This window comes from Balaenoptera physalus (assembly GCF_965194825.1).
Source record: "Balaenoptera physalus genome assembly, chromosome: 7".
Taxonomy (NCBI): domain Eukaryota; kingdom Metazoa; phylum Chordata; class Mammalia; order Artiodactyla; family Balaenopteridae; genus Balaenoptera; species Balaenoptera physalus.
The window spans coordinates 108,708,869-108,727,782 of NC_138886.1; the positions used below are offsets into that span (position 1 = coordinate 108,708,869).

The 18,914-nt window shown below is 51.4% G+C and overlaps 1 protein-coding gene and 1 long non-coding RNA gene across 2 annotated transcripts in view; one reads left to right on the plus strand and one right to left on the minus strand.

Annotated features, from left to right (window-relative positions):
• Positions 1 to 823: 823 nt before the first annotated feature.
• Positions 824 to 16,993, minus strand: LOC309664616. The gene is made up of 2 exons (XR_014265963.1): positions 9,034 to 16,993; positions 824 to 2,761 (listed from the first exon to the last, which is right to left on the minus strand). It is a non-coding gene; the product is annotated as an uncharacterized lncRNA (long non-coding RNA).
• SLC25A37 (solute carrier family 25 member 37) overlaps positions 8,273 to 18,914 on the plus strand; it is a 42,709-nt gene continuing 32,067 nt past the window's right edge. Inside the window, exon 1 of the mRNA XM_082470125.1 lies at positions 8,273 to 8,624. Within this exon, the coding sequence (XP_082326251.1) occupies positions 8,412 to 8,624 (213 nt within the window). The 5' untranslated portion in view covers positions 8,273 to 8,411. The remainder of the gene's footprint in view (positions 8,625 to 18,914) is intronic.

The following is an 18,914-nucleotide window of genomic DNA, read 5'->3' on the forward strand; positions in this document are numbered from 1 at the left end:
GCAAGTAGTGTTCATGTCCTGATTTTATATACTTGCATTTATCAAAACATTTTGATAAAAATGTTACAGACTTGCATTTTTGAAAAAGAAAAAAAAGAACACTTAAAAAGCAGAATTAACTGCTGTTTAAGAGACAGAAAATCTTTGGTGAACATCAGCATGCTATGAAAAATGTCCATGGCTACTGTAAGAGCAAACAAACATTTGCCAAACACTAACGGGGAAATGACATTTCTGAATACATAAACACATATACATATATAGAGTGCTATATATATTTTCTTTTTTAATCCTGTAATGTAGGAATTAATGTGCCCGTTTTATAATTGAGAAACTAGACTCAGAGATGCTAAGTAATTTTTCAAAGGACACACAGCTAGGTAGTGAGTAGTAATTCAGAACGTCTGAGTTCAAAGTTCACCTTTTCTGCTATGCTCTGCTTCCTCCTCAATCGATTAAACACATGCCTGTTGCTCTCCTGTTATGTGCAGGAATCTGTGCTAGGTTCTGGGCCTACAAAGGAGCATAAACCAGAGATTCTGCTCTCCAGGGCTTAAGGTCTAGATGGGGGACCAAGGTATGTTCTGAAACAAACTACAATACAAGGAAGTAAATTATAAATGTCAGGTGGGTGAGGTAGTACACACATCCTAGAGAAGTTCAGTGGAGAAAGATGTGTGTGGGCTGTCTGGGTCAGGGAAGGCTTCCTGGAGGAGGGGACATTTTATTTATTCATTTGCATTTATTCAGTTGTAGCCTACTCTGTGCCAGGCATGGTTCTAGCACGGGGACAGAGCTGTGAAGATGTGACACTCAGTGCCTGTTTCCTTGAAACTTACTCTGTGTGTGTGTGTGATAGAGACACACACAGAGAGAGAGAGTGCAAGAGGGAGAATAAACAAACAAACAAAGATAAATTAAGAAAGTAATGGGTGCTATACATTTTTTTAAAAAGTGATTGTGGTACTGGTTTAAATTGTTCTCTCTGAGGAAGTGACATTAGAGCTGGTACTTGCAAGACAAGAATCTATCCATGGACTTACATACACTACCAAATGTAAAACAGATAGCTCGTGGGAAGCAGCCGCATAGCACAGGGAGATCAGCTCGGTGCTGTGTGACCACCTAGAGGGGTGGGACAGGGAGGGCGGGAGGGAGATGCAAGAGGGAGGAGATATGGGGATATATGTATACGTATAGCTGATTCACTTTGTTATAAAGCAGAAACTAACACACCATTGTAAAGCAATTATACTCCAATAAAGATGTTAAAAAAAAAAAAAAAGAATCTATCCATGGAAGAGCGGGCACTGGACATTCCAGGCAGGGGGAATATCATCTCCATTCTCCTAAAGAGCTCCTCTTCTATGCTCAGCAGTCTATTGAGTTGTTGGAAATATGGCAGCTATGCTGCCTAGAGGATCACGATCAACACATTCTTTTTTTTTTTTTTTTTAAATTATTTATTTATTTTTGGCTGTGTTGGGTCTTCGTTTCTGTGCGAGGGCTTTCTCTAGTTGCGGCAAGCGGGGGCCACTCTTCATCGCGGTGCGCGGGCCTCTCACTATTGTGGCCTCTCTTGTTGCGGAGCACAGGCTCCAGACGCGCAGGCTCAGTAGTTGTGGCTCACGGGCCTAGTTGCTCCGTGGCATGTGGGATCCTCCCAGGCCAGGGCTCGAACCCGTGTCCCCTGCATTAGCAGGCAGATTCTCAACCACTGCACCACCAGGGAAGCCCTCAACACATTCTTAATGATGGTAAGGCTCAGGGTGAAACTCACCTGTGGCATCTGGCAAATGCGGCCGTGTGCTAATGTGCTATGTCAGGGGAACCCGGCCAGAGCGGAGCATTGATGACTATTGGTTTGTACACAGCAGGCATCTGAGATAAGACTAATGACAGCAATAAAGGAGTCTTATCAGCCTCTAGGGTTATTTCAAAGGTGGGTGAATTGAAAAAGTACTGAATGGAACACCTGGGTTTTTATCCCAGTTCTTCCACTTTCCACTTCTGTGTCTGTGGACAAGTTACTTTACCTCTTGGACCTCTTTGGTCACCTGTGAGATGGGATTATAGACTATATCATATTCTAGGTCTCTTCCACTTCTCAGGCTTTGCAACTCCGTGCTCCTGAGAAAAGTAGCACCCTGTTTTAGCATTTGTGACATGTATCAATACTTTGGAAGAAAAGAAAATGTCCCTTTTTTCTCTCTTCTCCACCGTCTGTGCTCAGAGCCTCAGGAGTTATGGTGCAACATGATTTAATTTCCTGGAGATCATGAACGTCTGCAGCATTTTAATATTATTATATAGGAATATGGAGCTCCTTTGAAGGAAACTCTTACTCCTGTAATAAATATTGATCATTTACTCAATTTACATCCTCAAAGAACTTGAGGCAACATAACTATAATAATAAATAGAAGGTTGGGAGAGGCAGGAAGGAGGCGTGAAAGAGTGACAGGGTTCAGCTCCCTTCCTGAGGATCAGAGAAGACTTCCTGGAAGGGGAGCCATCTGAGCTGAGAAATTAGTACCTTTGACAGGAGGGGCATGGAAAGCAAGGGTAGGCTATACGTAGGACGACCATATCCTAGTTTCCCCAGGACAGTCTCAGTTTCTACCTCTGTCCTGGTGTAATACTCACCAGTGTCCCTTGTCACTCTCAAAAAGCATCCCAGTTTGGATGATAAATTACACAGTCGCCGTAGCTATATGTGACACTCTCTCAGAGGCCTGAATCTCCCCATGGCTGACAGGATCTGAGAGAAGAAGAGAGAAGTCAGGAATGACTCTAAACTTGCCAGTCGGTTGCCTGGTAAGACAGAGGTAAGATACAGGAAAAAGTAGCATGAGAAGGAGTTGTCAACTAGGAGGAAAGATTATGAATTCAGTTTTAGATTGGAAAGATAGAGCTGGAAGGGAATTGGCACATCACTGGGTCCAACTCCTCTTTCTGAAGATAAAGGGACGGGGGCAAAGGATATGAGTCAGGACTGGAACCCGGGCTTCTCCCCCCACAGCCTGCAGCTCTAGCCTCTCAACCCCCCTGGCTTGAGCTCAACAGTTTTCCTCCAACATTCATGTCTGCTCGGAACCTGTGCCCTTATTTAGAAATATCTTTGCGAATATAATCAAGCTAAGATGAAGTCATCCTGGCGTAGCGTGGGCCTCTAATCCAATGACAGGTGCCAAGGAACGTCGAGGATTGCAGGGGAGCCGCCAGAAGCTAGGAAGAGGCAAGGAAGGATCCTCCCTTAGAGCCTTTGGAGGGGGCGTGGCCCTGCCAACACCTTGATCTTGAACTTCTAGCCTCCAGAGCCATGAGAGAATATACTGCTGTTGTTTCAAGCTGCCCGTTTGTGGTGTTTCGTGACGGCAGCCCTAGGACACTGCTCTACCATCTGAGCTTAGATGGAGCTGTCTGAGAGGCATGAGAAAATATGCGGCTGGAGTGCAGAGGAGTGGTCAGAACTGAAAACAGAGCCAGGGTTGGGAACGGGAACGTGGGAATGGAAGCGAGGACCAAAGGGAAGGGAAGAAAAGAGCTCTGAGGACAGACTGTCAGGAGGAAGGAGAGGCCGAGGAGGCAGAGGGTGCTGTCTGAAGGGCAGGAAGAGAGCGGAAGTGAGGGAGGAATTCCTGAGGAGGCGGGGTTGAGAGGTTCCCGCTAGGGGAGGCGGGCTGATCTGGCAGTGAGGTCATTGGTGACCTTTTCAAGAGCTCCTTTCGAAAAGTGCAGGAGTTAGAAACCACGGGAAGGCTTCAGGAGTGAGTGCCTCGTAAGGAGGGATGGCCAGGGGCGATCATTCTTTCTGGGGCTTCAGAATGGAGGAGAGAAATAGGGCAATAGCTTAAGACGTGGAACAGGGACGAGGGATTTTATTAGGCTATGGAGGATTGAGTATATTTGTGGAAAAAGGTGAGGAAAGGGAAAGATGACAGACGCAAGCTCTTTTGGTGAGTGGCTACGGATGGCCCAAGGTCACCCATGCAAACACACAGATGTGGCACACCGGCCCACAATTCAGCCAATGCTTTGCCTCCACTGGGGCCTCAGGGCTCCTCTGCTACCCATTCCGTCCACCCCTGGGGCCTTGAGACATCTGCTAGGTGATGGGTTCTTGAGTGAGAGTGGGAATGACCGCAGTGCAGAGACCCTGATGTGAGGAGGGTACGGCTGGCATCGTTGGGTCTCATCCGTGAAAGTGCAGGGGGCAGCTGCCACGGAGGATGGCACACGCATCCACAGGACAGGAGTCGGGGGCGGGGGGGGGGGGTGCTGTCGCACAGCAGGGGGGCCCAGCCCTATCACAAGGGACTCAGCAGCAGAGCCTGCAGCAGCGCAAGCCCGGCAGGCTTCTGGGAGGCAGAGCTGGGCAACACTCCTCTCTCAACCCGCTGATTAAACTGCCAGCTCTGACCCTCTCTTGTCACCACCTTTCATAAAAGGAAGTCCCGTAAACTGAGGCAGCTCTGAGTTCTCTGTGCCTGGTGGCTCGCCCCCCATCCCTTCCTTATTTGATGGGGGGCTCTGGAGGGAGGCTAGCTTTTGGCCTCCATTTCTTCTGTCTCAAGGGGAGACTCATCCCTAAGGATGAATCACAGATAAAGCTTTTAGGGAACACAGTGCTGTCCTTAGGAAAGTAAGGGGTTCCGGGATTACAGGGTCAGATGTGTAAATGAGGGAGACACCCTGCATGTCTAGAGGCCCGCGCAGCCCTTCCAACGTATATACTTGACTTAAAAATAATGGAGATGTGGAGGAGTGCACATTGTGAAAAACAAAGGCAAAATGCACACCCCACCTGGTACCCAGCACACGATGATCTAGGAGACATCACACCAGCTGCAGTCCCTCCATGGTCCGGGCCTCCCCTCTGTTAGAGGAATTCTGGGGCTCCAGGGGGAGACACAGCATTGGCTAAATTCTGGGTAGGGTGTTAATATATCTGTGTGTTGCATGGGTGGGCAGGTGGATGCCAGGGTTTAAGTAATTATTGTGAAAAAGGGAGGATTTTGGAGGAAGCCTGGACCTCTTAACTCTATACTCTTACTCTTTCTGTCCTCTTTCCTCCCAACACCCCCAAATTATATATACTTCACCATGAGCTTTTATTCTATTTTTTTCTGTATTTCATTCACCATGTGTTAAGTGGCAGTGCCCATGTTAAGCAGGTGAGGAAGCATGCCAACCAAAAGGGCCAGAGCCACATAGCTGGTAAATGGTGGAATCTGGGCTTGAACAGTTCCGTGACTCCAACTCAAATGCTCTTCCCCCTACACCCTCTGTAGCTTCCCGTTTCTAAGTGGAGATTGACTCCCAGTTGGGCTAAAGCAGCATGATGACATCTTCAGAACTTCAACATTCAGGAACTTTATGTAAGACTCGGCTGGAACCAGCAAATCATTCTGAGTCTCCTGGTTTACCCAACAGGGCAGGATCTCTGCTCTGCTCCTGGGTCCTTCCACTGCTGCCTCCTTGTTGGCAGTGTGGCCAAAGCACTGGGTTATGGTGTCTGGGATCTCACCCCTCCTTGCAAGCAGGCCTTCCTCAGAGGTCTAAGACCACGTCCGGCTGCTGTATTCTGACATCTAGGGAAGCCTCCTTCATTATGATGCCCATTTGCTACTATACAGAATATTGTTGGATGGGAAGGAGGAGCTGAAACCTAGGTGGGGTCTCCAGAGATGATTCTCAGACCCACACCTCCAAACTGGCTTCCCGAGGGAACCTCCGCCACATCCTCAAAGGTGAAGGCCACCTATGGAAGCTATGGTACTGCCACCATCCCTGCTGCCACTCCCACTGCCACAATTGCCTCTCAACATTCATGAACTTGGTGTCCAGACCCTGCAATGCTATTGTAACAGGGAAGCCACTGCCCACCCCAACTGCTCCTAACCCAAGAGTCTATGATTTCACTAGGCAGCGTATAACTTCAAAGCAGCAGGAAGGTGGTCTCTATCTGCCTTCCACTTCCCAGATCTCCCTAGTTCACCTAACTGGCAGAATATAAATTATATCTAGACTCCTAGTTGCAAAGGAGTCTGAGAAATGTGGTGTAAAATTTTCTGGTCACTACAGTACAAGGAGAAGTTTAAGATGGATGCTGAGGGCCAAACCACCATATATACCACATTTGGTGAGAAAAAATATTGAATATTCAAAATAAATATTCCAAGGTTTTCTAAATGCTTCTGGCTTAACGTTTGTTTAATGAAATTTTTAAAAAATCTTAGGTATCTGAAGATTATGGGCATGTTCACAAGTGCCAAGAGTCCTCTTAACCATCCACAAGCTTACTTTTCTCCACCAATATCACCATTGCAGAGTTCAGGGGGTTTCTCATCCGTTGGGAGATTAGATCCTAAAAAGAATGATCCATTTTCATTCTTTCCATTTTTTCAATTATAGAAACAATATACGCATTGTTTGTCTGAAAAATATAGTAAAAATACCTATAATCCTACATCACTATCACAATAACCACTTCACTCCTTTCCTATGCATATTCACATCTTTGTGAATGTAATGTTCATAGAATTTTGTTTTGTTTTTTCACATAACATTGCATCATAATTATTTCCCATGTCGTTGCGTAGCCACAATTTTAATGGCCCCATAATATTTCATGAATACAGGTATCGTAATTTGCTCAGCCAATGTTCTCTCGTTGAACATTTTGGTTGTTTCCAATTATTTATTACTATGAATAATGCTTTGAAGAGTGTCATGCATATTCAGACAGTTGTGTCACATTCCCTGAAGTGGGACGATGAGTTAATATGTACTGGTTAAAGGGTATCCATTTTTACATGAGTATCAACAGGTTTTGACCAACGTTTCTTCAAAATCACCTCTGGCAAAAGCAATTACTAAATTTTTCTCCAGCAATTACTAAATACAGAGCGTGTTTCTACCTAGCCCATCCTTAGCACTGGTCTCGGGAGCAACTTTTGGCAGCTACCAAAATTGGGGAAATGGTGCCCTTGGCCGTGAAGACTCTGTTGACATCGCTCACATCACTGAATCTCAAATCCCGGAGAGCTGCCTGGGTTGTTATGACCCAAATCTTGGGACCAGGGTGAGGCCAAAGAGGGTATGCAGCATCTTCAGGGTCTCCTGCACCTTTTCATATCTCAAGGCGCAGCTTTCCTGACCAGAGAAGCCCTCTTTGGATAAGGTGCAGTAAAAGTTGATCAGCTCCAGCTAAGTCTTAAGCCCAGAACATGCACATTTAGATGTGCAGATGCCATGCTTTCAGGGAGCCTTAGATAAACAGGCAGGTTACTCCCCTACTTTTTGATTCCTCCCCCTTCCCCCAGATGGAGAAAGACAATATTATTTAGGTTAAAATAAAACAGTCTGGGTTACACTTTATTTAAGAAGATAGCTTGGGATGAGTTTAAGATCTAGAAGACCAGAGTCTTTAAAGATAGGCAGATGCAATACTGCAAGATTTTACTCTCTTGGCCACTCTGCACCCTACTGTGAGACCAGGCTTCTAAAGCCCCTCCAGCCCCAGGAAAACGTGCTGAAGGCGCCTACTCAGAAGGGCTCCATCCTGGTGACTACTTATTGCCCAGTCCAGGGCAGGGTGGATTTAGCCCCTTGGTGAGAATAAGGAGGCACAAGTTTTGCTCTAGGTATTATGTGTTTTCAGTGAGAGAGAAAAATTCGAGTAAGTGGCCATTCTCCCCAACGAAGCAGCCTGGCATAGCATCTTGAGTTTTCACTTTGTCCCCTCCACGGGACGTGCTCTCGTGCTGCACAAAAGGAGGTGCACCCCTCACATCGCGCAGTGGGTCCTCAATTCTAGAACTCCACTCCACCCCCACGTGTGCCTCCACCCCTCCCCTCCTCCAGCCACCATAACTGCTCCATAAATGATGTTCGCAGCAACTTCCCCCCTCCAGGCCTGAGGAATGCCAAAGCTTGCTGAGCAATACTGTTTGCAAAATCCCGGGCTCTGGGGGCAGATTTTCCGCTGCTCCGAATCTCCCTCCAGCCTCAAGCATTGCCCAATCCCTACGGTCCGGCTGACCCCCCCCAGCGACTGCCCCCTGGTCTGCCCCAAACCAGGCAGCACCACCCCACCAGGAGGTAAGACAACTTCCCGGGACACCCCAACGTCTCCTTTCGCCCCCATCCGGTAGCTTGGAAATTTGCACTGGGCAGTGACGTCACACTGGGAGGCGGGTCCCCACTGTCCCGCACACCAATGGCGCGGCCGCGGCCGGCCTCTCCTTTCCCAGTGATTGGTGCCCCTCTGCTCCACCCCAGCCCGCCATGGCGTCAGGCGCCGCAGCACCCGGGAGGTGGTTCCCACTTTAAAGAAGTGAAGTTTTTCGTCCCCTCCCCCTCCCCGCCCGCCTCCTGCAGCCTCCCGCGCCCAGCGGAGCCGGCGGATGGAGCTACGCTGCGGCGGCGTAGGGAGCCAGGCTGGAGGGCGCAGGATGGATGGGGACAGCCGAGATGGCGGCGGCGGCGGCTGCAAGGACGCCGGGTCGGAGGACTATGAGAACCTGCCGACCAGCGTCTCCTTATCCATCCACATGACAGCCGGAGCGATGGCCGGGATCCTGGAGCACTCGGTCATGTACCCGGTAGACTCAGTGAAGGTGAGGCGCGAGGGGACTTTAGGGACGGAGCGAGCGGAGAGGAGAGCGCGCGCGCGTGCGTTTGCATCCCGCGCAGGAGCAGCCTGGATGCAGCTCTCCGAAACCGCGCTCTCCTCGGGGCCGCGGCGCCCCGGGTCTCCTGGGTCTCACCGGGAGCTGGCGCGCGCAGCCGGGGCGCCGGGGAGCGCGCTGCGCAGCTCCTTCCGCTGTGCGCCTGGGCCCTGGGGGCACCCCCCGCGCCCACGAGGGTGCCCCAGCCGGCGCCCCGCTCCGCCGCTCCCGCCGAGTTCCCTGCCCGGGCTGCTGGCGGCGCTGCGGCCGGCGAGGAGGAGTGGCGAGCGCCGCTGGCCTCGGTGGTGGCGGCGGGGTTCCCGAGGGAGGCGTCCGGTGCAGCTTTGCACAGTCTTACCACTGTCTGGCCACGCGATCGGAGAGTTTGCGGTCCCGGGTCGTTGCGGCTCCCGCTGGCGCGCCCGGTGTCCGAGCCGCGGCGAGTGGCGTCCGCCGGCCGGTGCCGGGTGGCCGAGGCTGCCCACACGTGCGCTGACCCCGAGGGACCCACCGCCGGGAGCGCTAACCACGCTCGCGCCGAGGAACGTGTCCCCGGTCCGGCCGGCCCGGCCACCCGCCCTCCGGCTGTCGAGCCGCTGAGAGGCAGTAAGACTTGCAGTGACATTTGCCTTCTTATTTTGTTGCAGGGAGGCGGGCAGGCAGGGAGAGCGTGTGCTATACAGCCTTTCTTACGGTTTGTGTAATAGACGTTCAGTTGGCCCGGTACTTCCCGGGTAGTTTTAAATGCATTTCTGTAAGGAGGCAACTTTAGCCAGGCGGATTTTGCCTGAGTTGCCCTCAGTCAGCCTGTTCAGGATACCGAATGGCTAGGGGACAGAGTGCTGAGGGCGAGTAATACTAGTATCGACACATTGCACTTTTGTGGGCAGAACTCATCTAAAACATACAGCAACCCTGGGGATTAACAGATGAAGAAACCGTGGCACAGAGAGGTGAACAGATTAGCCTGCCCGGGCTCATGAGCCACCTGTATCCTGCGACTTCAGCCCCAGTGTGCTTTGGGAGATTTGGGGACCTCTCCGGGTGGCAGTTATCTTGGAAGGCAGGCCCAGCAGAGTTCCCCAGCTAGCATCTGTATCTTGTTGCTGATGCTGGCCCCACGTGAGTGGTGTGAAGGCCAGAATGTCTAATGCAGAGGGTTTTCCCTGCCCTGGGCAGCTCTCAGAGCTGGCAGTCAGTGGCTGGACAGACACGGGTCCAGAGAGGAGGCCATGGGCATTGGCTGTAAGGTGAGCCCAAGTCTTATATTGTGCTGCTGGGACTGAGCCATCACCCCTTCTGTCCCTCCGGCATCCCAGTGGGGAATTAAGGGAATGGTCTTTGCCTGCCAGGGTTACAGAGGCCACAGGGAGATCTTGTCTCTTAGGTTTTCGAAGCTGCTCCAGGAAAGACCCTGGACAGATACCAGGTGGCATTTGTATAGGAAAGAATCCCTCACGTGTAATAAAATTCCCCATGTTTGAAGTTGTTGTCTCAGGTGCCTTGGACAGAGTGTGGGAAAGTTAGGAGCAGGGAGATGTTATTTGAGCAGGCACCAGACCCACTGGGTCGTGGAGATGAATGTCCCGTCAAGGACCTGTACCACTTCCGAGGCCCTTGGCCTCTGCTGTGAGTTTGGTTCAGGGCATCATTTTAGCTTATCTTTAGGATTAGGAACAGTCAGTCATGCCTTTTGAGCTCCCTGTGACACTCTGAAGAGGCATTAATCTCACGTGTTTAAATTTTGTGATCTGTGTTTAGTTTCCTCCCTGTCCCTCCTGCCCTGTGGATGCTGGTCTGTTTTTTTTTTAATTTATTTATTTATTTAATTTTATTTTTGGCTGTGTTGGGTCTTCGTTTCTGTGTGAGGGCTTTCTCTAGTTGCGGCAAGTGGGGGCCACTCTTCATCGCGGTGCGCGGGCCTCTCACTATCGTGGCCTCTCTTGTTGCAGAGCACACGCTCCAGATGCGCAGGCTCAGTAGTTGTGGCTCACGGGCCTAGCCGCTCCGTGGCATGTGGGATCCTCCCAGACTAGGGCTCGAACCCGTGTCCCCTGCATTGGCAGGCAGACTCTCAACCACTGCGCCACCAGGGAAGCCCAATGCTGGTCTGTTTTGATCCATTTGTCACTGTGTACTTAGCGTTACTTTCCCTAGCGGTTTTCACCTGTGGCCAGGTTAACGTGGTGTGTATGGTCGAAGGAGCTGGTCTCACCGTCCTAGGCAAGTCATTCTATGGGGCTTGACTGTAAAATGAAGGCTTGGGTTAACCAACCAGGAAGGTTTTCTAGGTTCTGCGATTATAATCCTAGCTCTGAATAACAACCCTTAGGGGTTCTTCTGGTTTTGAGCATGCAGGTTTGGCTTTAAAGCCCCTCTTGTTTTTTGGCTACAACTTTCTTGGATTACTCTTTTCATTTTGCAGCAGGGATAAAAGGCACAGAGTTAAGTGGTATGAGCCCCTCTGTGTGACCCCAGGGAGGCCGCGGCAGAGTGCCAACGTGTGCCAAGACCAGCATGGTTGTCTGTGTCCAACGTGAGATATGCTTCAGTCATGGAAATGCTCTACTTGGGGAGACCTTCACTGTGTTCTTCTTAAATATTTGGGAAGATGAAGACTGTGAGTAATTGAATCAGGAGCCCTGGGCTGGGGTTCAAGCCCGGCCCCTAACTTGTTTCATGCCTTAGGCACTGTTCTGTGCCTTAGTTTTGTCACTAGTAAAAGGGAGGCTGTGGACCAGTTCAGTATTTCCCATTTTTAACCTGTCCCCCTTTCTACAAACACAGAACACTCATTGTCCTTTTTACTTTCTTGAAATTTCAAATAAGCCAAATCAATGTAAATTGTATCTTGAAAGGGAAAAAAAAAAGTTTTCTTTGATTTTATAAGGCACACAGTTTTAACCTGTTCTTGTAAAGTTCACTGAGAGTGTTGGATGGGCCTGCTTTTTCCAGTTTTTCTCTCCTAGATAGTGTGAACCATGGTGCTCAGGGATGGTCACTTTCATTTCTGAGCCCAGCGAGCTGTTACGTTGGGTCATTAAGTGCAGATGGTCAGCCTTGCTAATGCTTCCCATTGTAACATTACATACATTTCCCCATGAAGTCCCATCCCCCCAACAATGTCACCTTAATGATCTGCATTTTTCAAACTGGGTGGTGACCCATTAGTGGGAGCAACATTTTTTTAAAATTAATTAATTAATTAATTCTTGTCTGCGTTGGGTCTTCGTTGCTGCGCACAGGCTTTCTCTAGTTGCGGTGAGCGGGGGATACTCTTCGTTGTGGTGTGCGGGCTTCTCACTGCGGTGGCTTCTCTTGTTGCGGAGCACTGGCTCTAGGCGTGCGGGCTTCAGTCGTTGCGGCACATGGGCTCAGTAGTTGTGGCTTGCGGGCTCTAGAGCGCAGGCTCAGTAGTTGTGGCGCACGGGCTTAGTTGCTCTGCAGCATGTGGGATCTTCGCGGACCAGGGCTCGAACCGGTGTCCCCTGCATTGGCAGGCGGATTCTTAACCACTGTGCCACCAGGGAAGTCCCGGGAGCAACATTTTTAAAAAGCCAGATTGGTGCGAGTACAAAGTACAGGCATGTGTGGCATGTGGTAAGGAGCAGGGTCGCTCCATGAAATTCTCCTTGGGTTGTGTGTGTGTGTGTTCCCTGAGTGGCTGTGTAAAGTGCACTTCTGGCTGGGGATTATGGGCAAAAACGTCTGAAAAACACTGAACCTCATAATCACTAGTGCCTCTCGAGCTCCAGCAGTCAACAGCCTGTGATTATTAAGTGGGTATTTGGAAGACTTTTGGCAACTTTTCTCCTCTTTCCTGTGTCTTCCTCTGTCGCTTGTCCCCGAGCTGGTGGCATATGAGTACTCACTCATCCATAAAGGGCCAGGCTGCTGGGACCCCGTAGTGGTCCCAGGGGAGGGAGCGAGGGGGCTCTGTAGGGCTCTCAGCAAAGGGTAGCCACGACTTGCTCCTTTCCAACTGGGGCTTTGCAGCCCCTCTACCGTGAGTCTCGCCCTGGTGCTCCAGAGGGGCCAGTGACGTGGTCGCCTAGACCAGCACTTGGGATGGATGTGAGAACCCCTGGTCGGGAGCGCTCAGGACTGTGGGGAGAATGCCAGGTGGGTGGAGGAGGAAATTCCAACCAGATTAGGCACACCGCTCGCAGACCATGCTGAGTCCTGCGGTGGCGGTGGCGAAAGCAGGGGCAGAAGGAAACAGGAAAGATTTGAAGCGAGGGAACTTCCGCTGACCCTTTCACAGCCCTTCTCTTGTTTTGCTTGTCAGGGAAACTCAGTCCTCAAGCTCTGCTGGGGGAAGCCCTCCTTCCCCGCCAGGGTGCAGCCGGATGGCAGGGCACTGACAGCCGGCCGAGTGGGTTAAGGCTCAGCCTTCTCTCTAGGAGCTGGTGGCTGCCGAGCCAGTTAGAAACCTCGCTTGGCCTTGGGGGTTTGTGTCGCTGGCCCTGCTGAGCTCTGCATTCCTCCACTTCTGGCTTTGCTCATCCTTCCTGGTCCCAGCAGCGCAAGCTGACTGCTAGGGTCCTCTGGGGAGCTGGGGGGCAGGGGGCGAAGGCAGCTGCCGGTGTCCCTCCCACCCACTCCAGTGCTTTCGAAACCAAGTACCTTCCAGTAGATGCCATTCTGCTTCGAAAGGGCGTGAAATCCCAAATTGCTTTCGTTCTTGCAACAAAATTATAGTGATCTTTCCTGTCTCCTAGAGATCCCGCCCCTCCCTTCTTTTCTGTCCTCCTTCAGCGGGAGGCGCTTTTCTAAAAGGTGGATTTCGGAGTGGCGTGGGGTCCAGCGAGGAGTCCTCTTGAACTTCTGTCGGGTTGTTTGTTTCATGAACACCCAGGCCGCGTGCTGATGCCCAGGGCTGGGGTCTGCTGGAGGATCTCAGGCGGTCCCAGATCAGCACTTGGCCCCCATGTGGCCACTTTCCTGCCGGCTGCTGGCCCCCTCTGCCCAGAAGTGGGGGAGGGTGAGGCTGGGGCAAAGGGCTTGGAGGGGAGCCCCTAGGATTATAGTTGGCAGCCAAGGCGGCCTCAGCTCTTTAACAGCGGGAGGCACTTGGGGCTAATTGGGGGGATTCAGTCACATTGTTTAAACCATACAGGGGTGTGCACATGGGGTAGGGGGTGTGCACATGGAACACGGGTGTGCACATGAAGTGGGGGGGGGCGTGTCATGTGGAAGGGAGGGCGTGGCTCTGTGGAGTAGGCCTTCCATAGTTTCCTGGTTTCTGCTGGGCACCTTTTAGCCATCTGTGGCCCTTCATTGAAGAGGGCTTTTGTCCCACCCCTCTTTGGGGCGGTGACCAATCTCCAGACTTGAGTCCCACTTTCCTTCTTTTACAGGCTTGGGTTCTGGACCTCTTCTGGCTTTCCCTGACCCACTGGATGAACTCGCTTGCTTGTGTTCAAGGAAGCCTTTGGTATTCCCTCTTGAACCCCAGAACTGGCTCTTTTCATATCTCCCCTGGTACCCAACCTTTCCATCTCAGAGAGTTTTTTTTTGTTTTTAATTTTCATTGAGTTCTGCTTCTCCCAAAGCCTGCCCTCCCCTCCTGGCCTCTACCTGGAATGTTTGCTGCCGCCGTTTTTCATAGGAGGCTTGCATCCGATCACTGTCTCTTTAACTGCAAAGCTGCCCTCAAGCTCCTTCTGAGCTGCAGTTTCTCACCCTCAGAGAACTATCTTGGGGCAATTCAGATCCCAGTCTTGGACTTACCGGTTGGGTGGGACACTTAGCTTTTCTGAGGTCTAGTTTCCTTATCTGTGAAATGCAGACACAAATTTTCTTCCTGCTTTTTCTCACCTGAACCAACTTTCCATTGCTTCCTTCTTCCCTTGTTTTCCCGTCGGAACCCATGGAAGTTCCCTGTAACAGGCTCCCTTACATCGTCACTGAGCTTTCCTTCCTCCTGCCGGTGCTGATGGAAATCCAACTCTTCTCCTGAGACCCCCCACTTCCCTGAAGCCTCTCAAGAAAAGATGGTTCCCATCGCCTCAAACCACATGCCTTGGGGCTGCTCCCCTCTCTCTGGCTGTTAATCACCCACCTTATCAACTGCTCCTTCCCCTTTGAGGCTCCCGCCATCCACTTCCACCAGTGTCCATCCCTCTTCTCTCCCTGTCCCCACTCACCTCCTACTCTGCTGGGATGGCAGGATGGGTAGGGGCAGGGGCCCTTCGGCCAGACTGCATGGACCAGGGCCTGCTTCCCACTTGGGTGTGACCTGGGGCAAGTTTCTTCATTCACCCCTCTGCCCAGTTTCCCCACCTGTAAAAAAAAAAGACAAGATGGTACTGATGTCCCAGGCGGCTGTGAGGGTTAAGTCCTTACAGCACTTATCAGAGCCTTCCGTGTATGCGTGTCCTCTAGGTGTGAGCTCTCAGCTTCATCGTGATCATCATCAATGACGCGATCCAGTCACTCTCCCTCGTGCTCTGGATGTTGGCGTCTGGCTCATAGACGGCTCCTCTACCCTGAATCCCATCATCGTCCTGAGACTGTCCCCTCTGGGCCACCACCCAACTAACACCCAAATCCCTCCATTCTTTACGTTGCTCAGGTCGAGGGCCGTTACCTCCACGGGGCCTTGTCCTGACCCAGAACCTTTCCGCCTCTGAAATCGTGCATTCAGACGTCTCATAGCCTGGCCACAGCTTTCTCATGGTCACACGGTGCTAGGGCTCCTGTCTCTTCTCTCTCTCCTCTCGGCGCATCCCTGGCTTCCTCAGCCCATCACTGCAGCCACTCCCGGGCCCGCAGTTTCTCTGCCTGTGGTTCTTCCAGCGCTGGCCTGCCCACACCTGATACCTAACAACCCACCAGCCGCTGGGCAGCCGAGCCCTTCGGGAGAAACCCACACTGCTGCCCCGTGTGCCAGGCCTCTGGGGCCCCCAGCCTGTCCTTTCCCGTGTTCCGGTCAGTCTGCTTTTGTCCTCCTCAGCAGCTGCTTCAGACCATCTTGCCTCTCAGACCCCCACCCCCCCCCCCACTTCTCTCAGCCTCAGTGTGGCATCTTGCTCCCTGATTATAGAGGAACCAGGACCCCAGTCAGACTCTCCTGCGACTGTCCTTCCAACTAGCCTGCCGTCCCCCGCCCCTCCCTCCTCCTATCGTAAGGTAAGAGGGTCCTTCCTTCCTCTAAGGGGAATCAGCGGGGGAAGGGTGACGTGTAGGGACCACCCCATACACCTGGGTTTGAATCCTGGCTCTCCACCTGGGCCACCTTACTTGGCCTCTCTAAGCTCAGTTTCCTTCTCTGCAGAGTGTGGATGTGAATCCCAAGACCTACCTTATAGGGTTGTTGAAAGAATTAAGTGGGGTGACGTACGTGAAGCTCTTGCTGCAGTGCCTGGCACCTAAGTTCTCAATAAAGGTCATGGGGGTAGTTATTTTGGTCAGCTGTCTCATGGGTAACCCGGTTCCAGTATCCTTAGCACACCACCACCCACCCCCGCCCCACCATTGGTCCCTTCTTAGGAGCATTTCTACGTCCAGTCCGTACTTCTCCCATCTTAAATAACGAACCAACCCCAGGCAGCTCACCTTGAGCCCACGTGCCCTTAAAATAACAAATGTTAGGGAAGGATGGTTGACATGCAGTCTCTCCCTCCTCCCCTTGTCACCCCCCAGGCCTCTGGGTTTTTGTGCCCGTCACTCTGCTGCAAGCCCACTAGGGTGCCAGCGATCTCCTGGCTAATAAATTCAGCCATCGTTTTCCTGGCCCCTCTGATGGCAGGCAGCCTGCTGGTCTTCCTCAGAATTCTGCCGTCTACCTTCTTTTCTTCCCTCGGGACACGTCTCCATTTCTGCCTGGGTCCTGATAACCCGCAGGTTGCATCTCTGTGTCTCTGGTCCAGACTCGCTAGGAGCTAGATAAACAGTTGCCTTGAAGACATGTCCATTTGGCTGCCTTGGTGTCCATCATGGACATCCTGCCCTCCCCTCTGGCCTGCCCTTTGGCCTGGGCCCCCTCCCTCAGAAAATTGGGGATGGTCTTCAGCTTGTCCCCCACCTCTGCCCCCCTCCCCCCTCTCCCCGTATGCTTCCAAGACCTGTCCGCTCCTGCATCTGTAATGCCTCTTAATTTGTTTTCTTCTCCCTCCTACTGCTTCTACCTTGGTTCAGGGGACTCAGCAGCTGGCGCCTTTACATTGCAGACTTCCCTGATCACAGAGTCACAGTTGAATAAGCCCTCCCCTCCACTCACCCACACTTCCCTATTGCCCGGCCCTGCTTTTTCTCCACAGCGTGTGTTACCTTATAACACACAATACTGTTAATTCATACTTTCTTTTTTTTTTTTTTTTTTTTTTAATTCATACTTCTTTACTTATTTATTTTTCTGGCCGCGCCACCCAGCTTGTGGGATCTTAGTTCCCTGACCAGGGATCGAACCTGTGCCCGCTGCAATGGAAATGCGGAGTCTCAACCACTGGACTGCCAAGGAATTCCCTCATATTTATTATTTACATTGTTTACTATTTTCTTCATATTTGTAATGTTATTTACATTGTTTATGGTCTCCCTTCATTGGAATGTCAGCTCCCAGCGGGCAGGAGTGTTTTACTCCTTTGTTCTCTGGTGTGTTCCCATTGCCAGAAACAGTACCCGGCACACAGTAGGTGCTCAGTTAAGTATTGATATTTGTTGAATGAATTCCCACAGATCCTTCCTAGCTAGTCCTGCACACTCCCAGTTTTCTCCCTTAAGTAAGGAAGAGTAGCAATACCTATCCTGCCCACCTTTCAGATCTACTTACTGGATCTTGGAAGAAAGTGCAGCTACGTTTTCAGTGAACACAGTTTAAAAAGCATGAAGCTCTCTGCAGGTGCCAGGCCATGGTATTTACTATCAAACCAGGATCGTGTTAAAGGGGTAAGGTTAGCTGATTGGAATGGAAAGCCCAGCCTGTTCTCCATGGTGCTGCAGAGCCTGCAAGGGGCCTGAGGGGGTAGAGGGGCAGCCCATTGTCTCAGTTCACATCCATTGGTGTCTCCTCGCACCTGACACTCCCCTAGCTGTCCCCGTTGCCTTCAGAATAAAACCTGGACTACCTCGCATGGCATGCAAAGACCTAGACCTTCTCCCCCCTCTGACTTAGCCACCGGGGATACGTAAAGGTTTTCCGTGACTCTTGGTTGAATGAATCAGTTGTTTTAAAAAAGATGTGGGGGAAAAAGTGCTTTAAAACCTGCTATGAAACAAATGCTAGTTTTTATTTTGTTTTGCTTAGCGTTGTTTGGAATCTCTACTGTATCTTGGTCACAAAGAGACTTTCTCAGCCCTTTTGCCTGTCCCTTTCTTGAGGTAGAGCCCATAAGCCTCAGTTAAACCCTGATGAGGCTATTAATTCATCTGGCCACCCACTTCATTCATTCCACACTTAACTGAGGGCCCCTCCTACCCCGGGCAACAAAAATAAGTCCTGACCCCTATTTCCAGAGCTTGCTCCCTATAATTAGACCCTGAGCTTAGGTGATGGGACCAGCTGGCTGCCTTTGAGGAGATGAATGGCCCAACTTGATATTTGCTTTCAGATGGGCATGAGGGCTGGGGTGTGGCGTCTGGAGGGCTCAGGCTGCCATCTTGAAGGTCTGGAGCCAGATGGGGAGTGTCACTGGGGTGTCTTTGCCTGGCATTCTTGCATTGGCTCCTGTCCCCGTGGGAGACACTGGCCCTCAGTTGTACTGTTCCTCCTTGCCCACCCACCCCCCACCATCCTCTTCCTCACCCCTGCGGTTGTTAGTCATTCTGGAAGCTGAAATTGGCTCACAGAAGGTACCTTTGAGAACCCCCTCGCTGTACCCTCCCAGTAATCCCAGACTGCCGGGAAGGGCCGTTGTCTGGTCACTAAGAGGTGTTTTGGTTTCACATTCGTGCTTTCTCTCTGAAGAGAAAACAAAACATGTTGAAATAGAGAGAAATCCCAGCAGCAGCTTGGTTGAAGCAAGAGTTGCATAACAGGTTTAGGAAATGTCTGGCCACCGTGGATCAGGTGGAGGGACTGCCGCTTCGTGTCATGGAGAGGACGTCCTCTGAGGCCCCCAGCCTCCAGATCCGTCACACACATCCTGCGAGAGACCCAGAAAGCCACGGTACCTGAGGTCTGGTGGCAAAAGCCCCTGATGGATCTCTCATTGTAGCGACAGCCTTTGTTCCCTGGAGATGCTGCCTTGGGCAGGGGCTGGGAAGAGGGGCGTGTCTGTCAGACTGGTGCTGGTG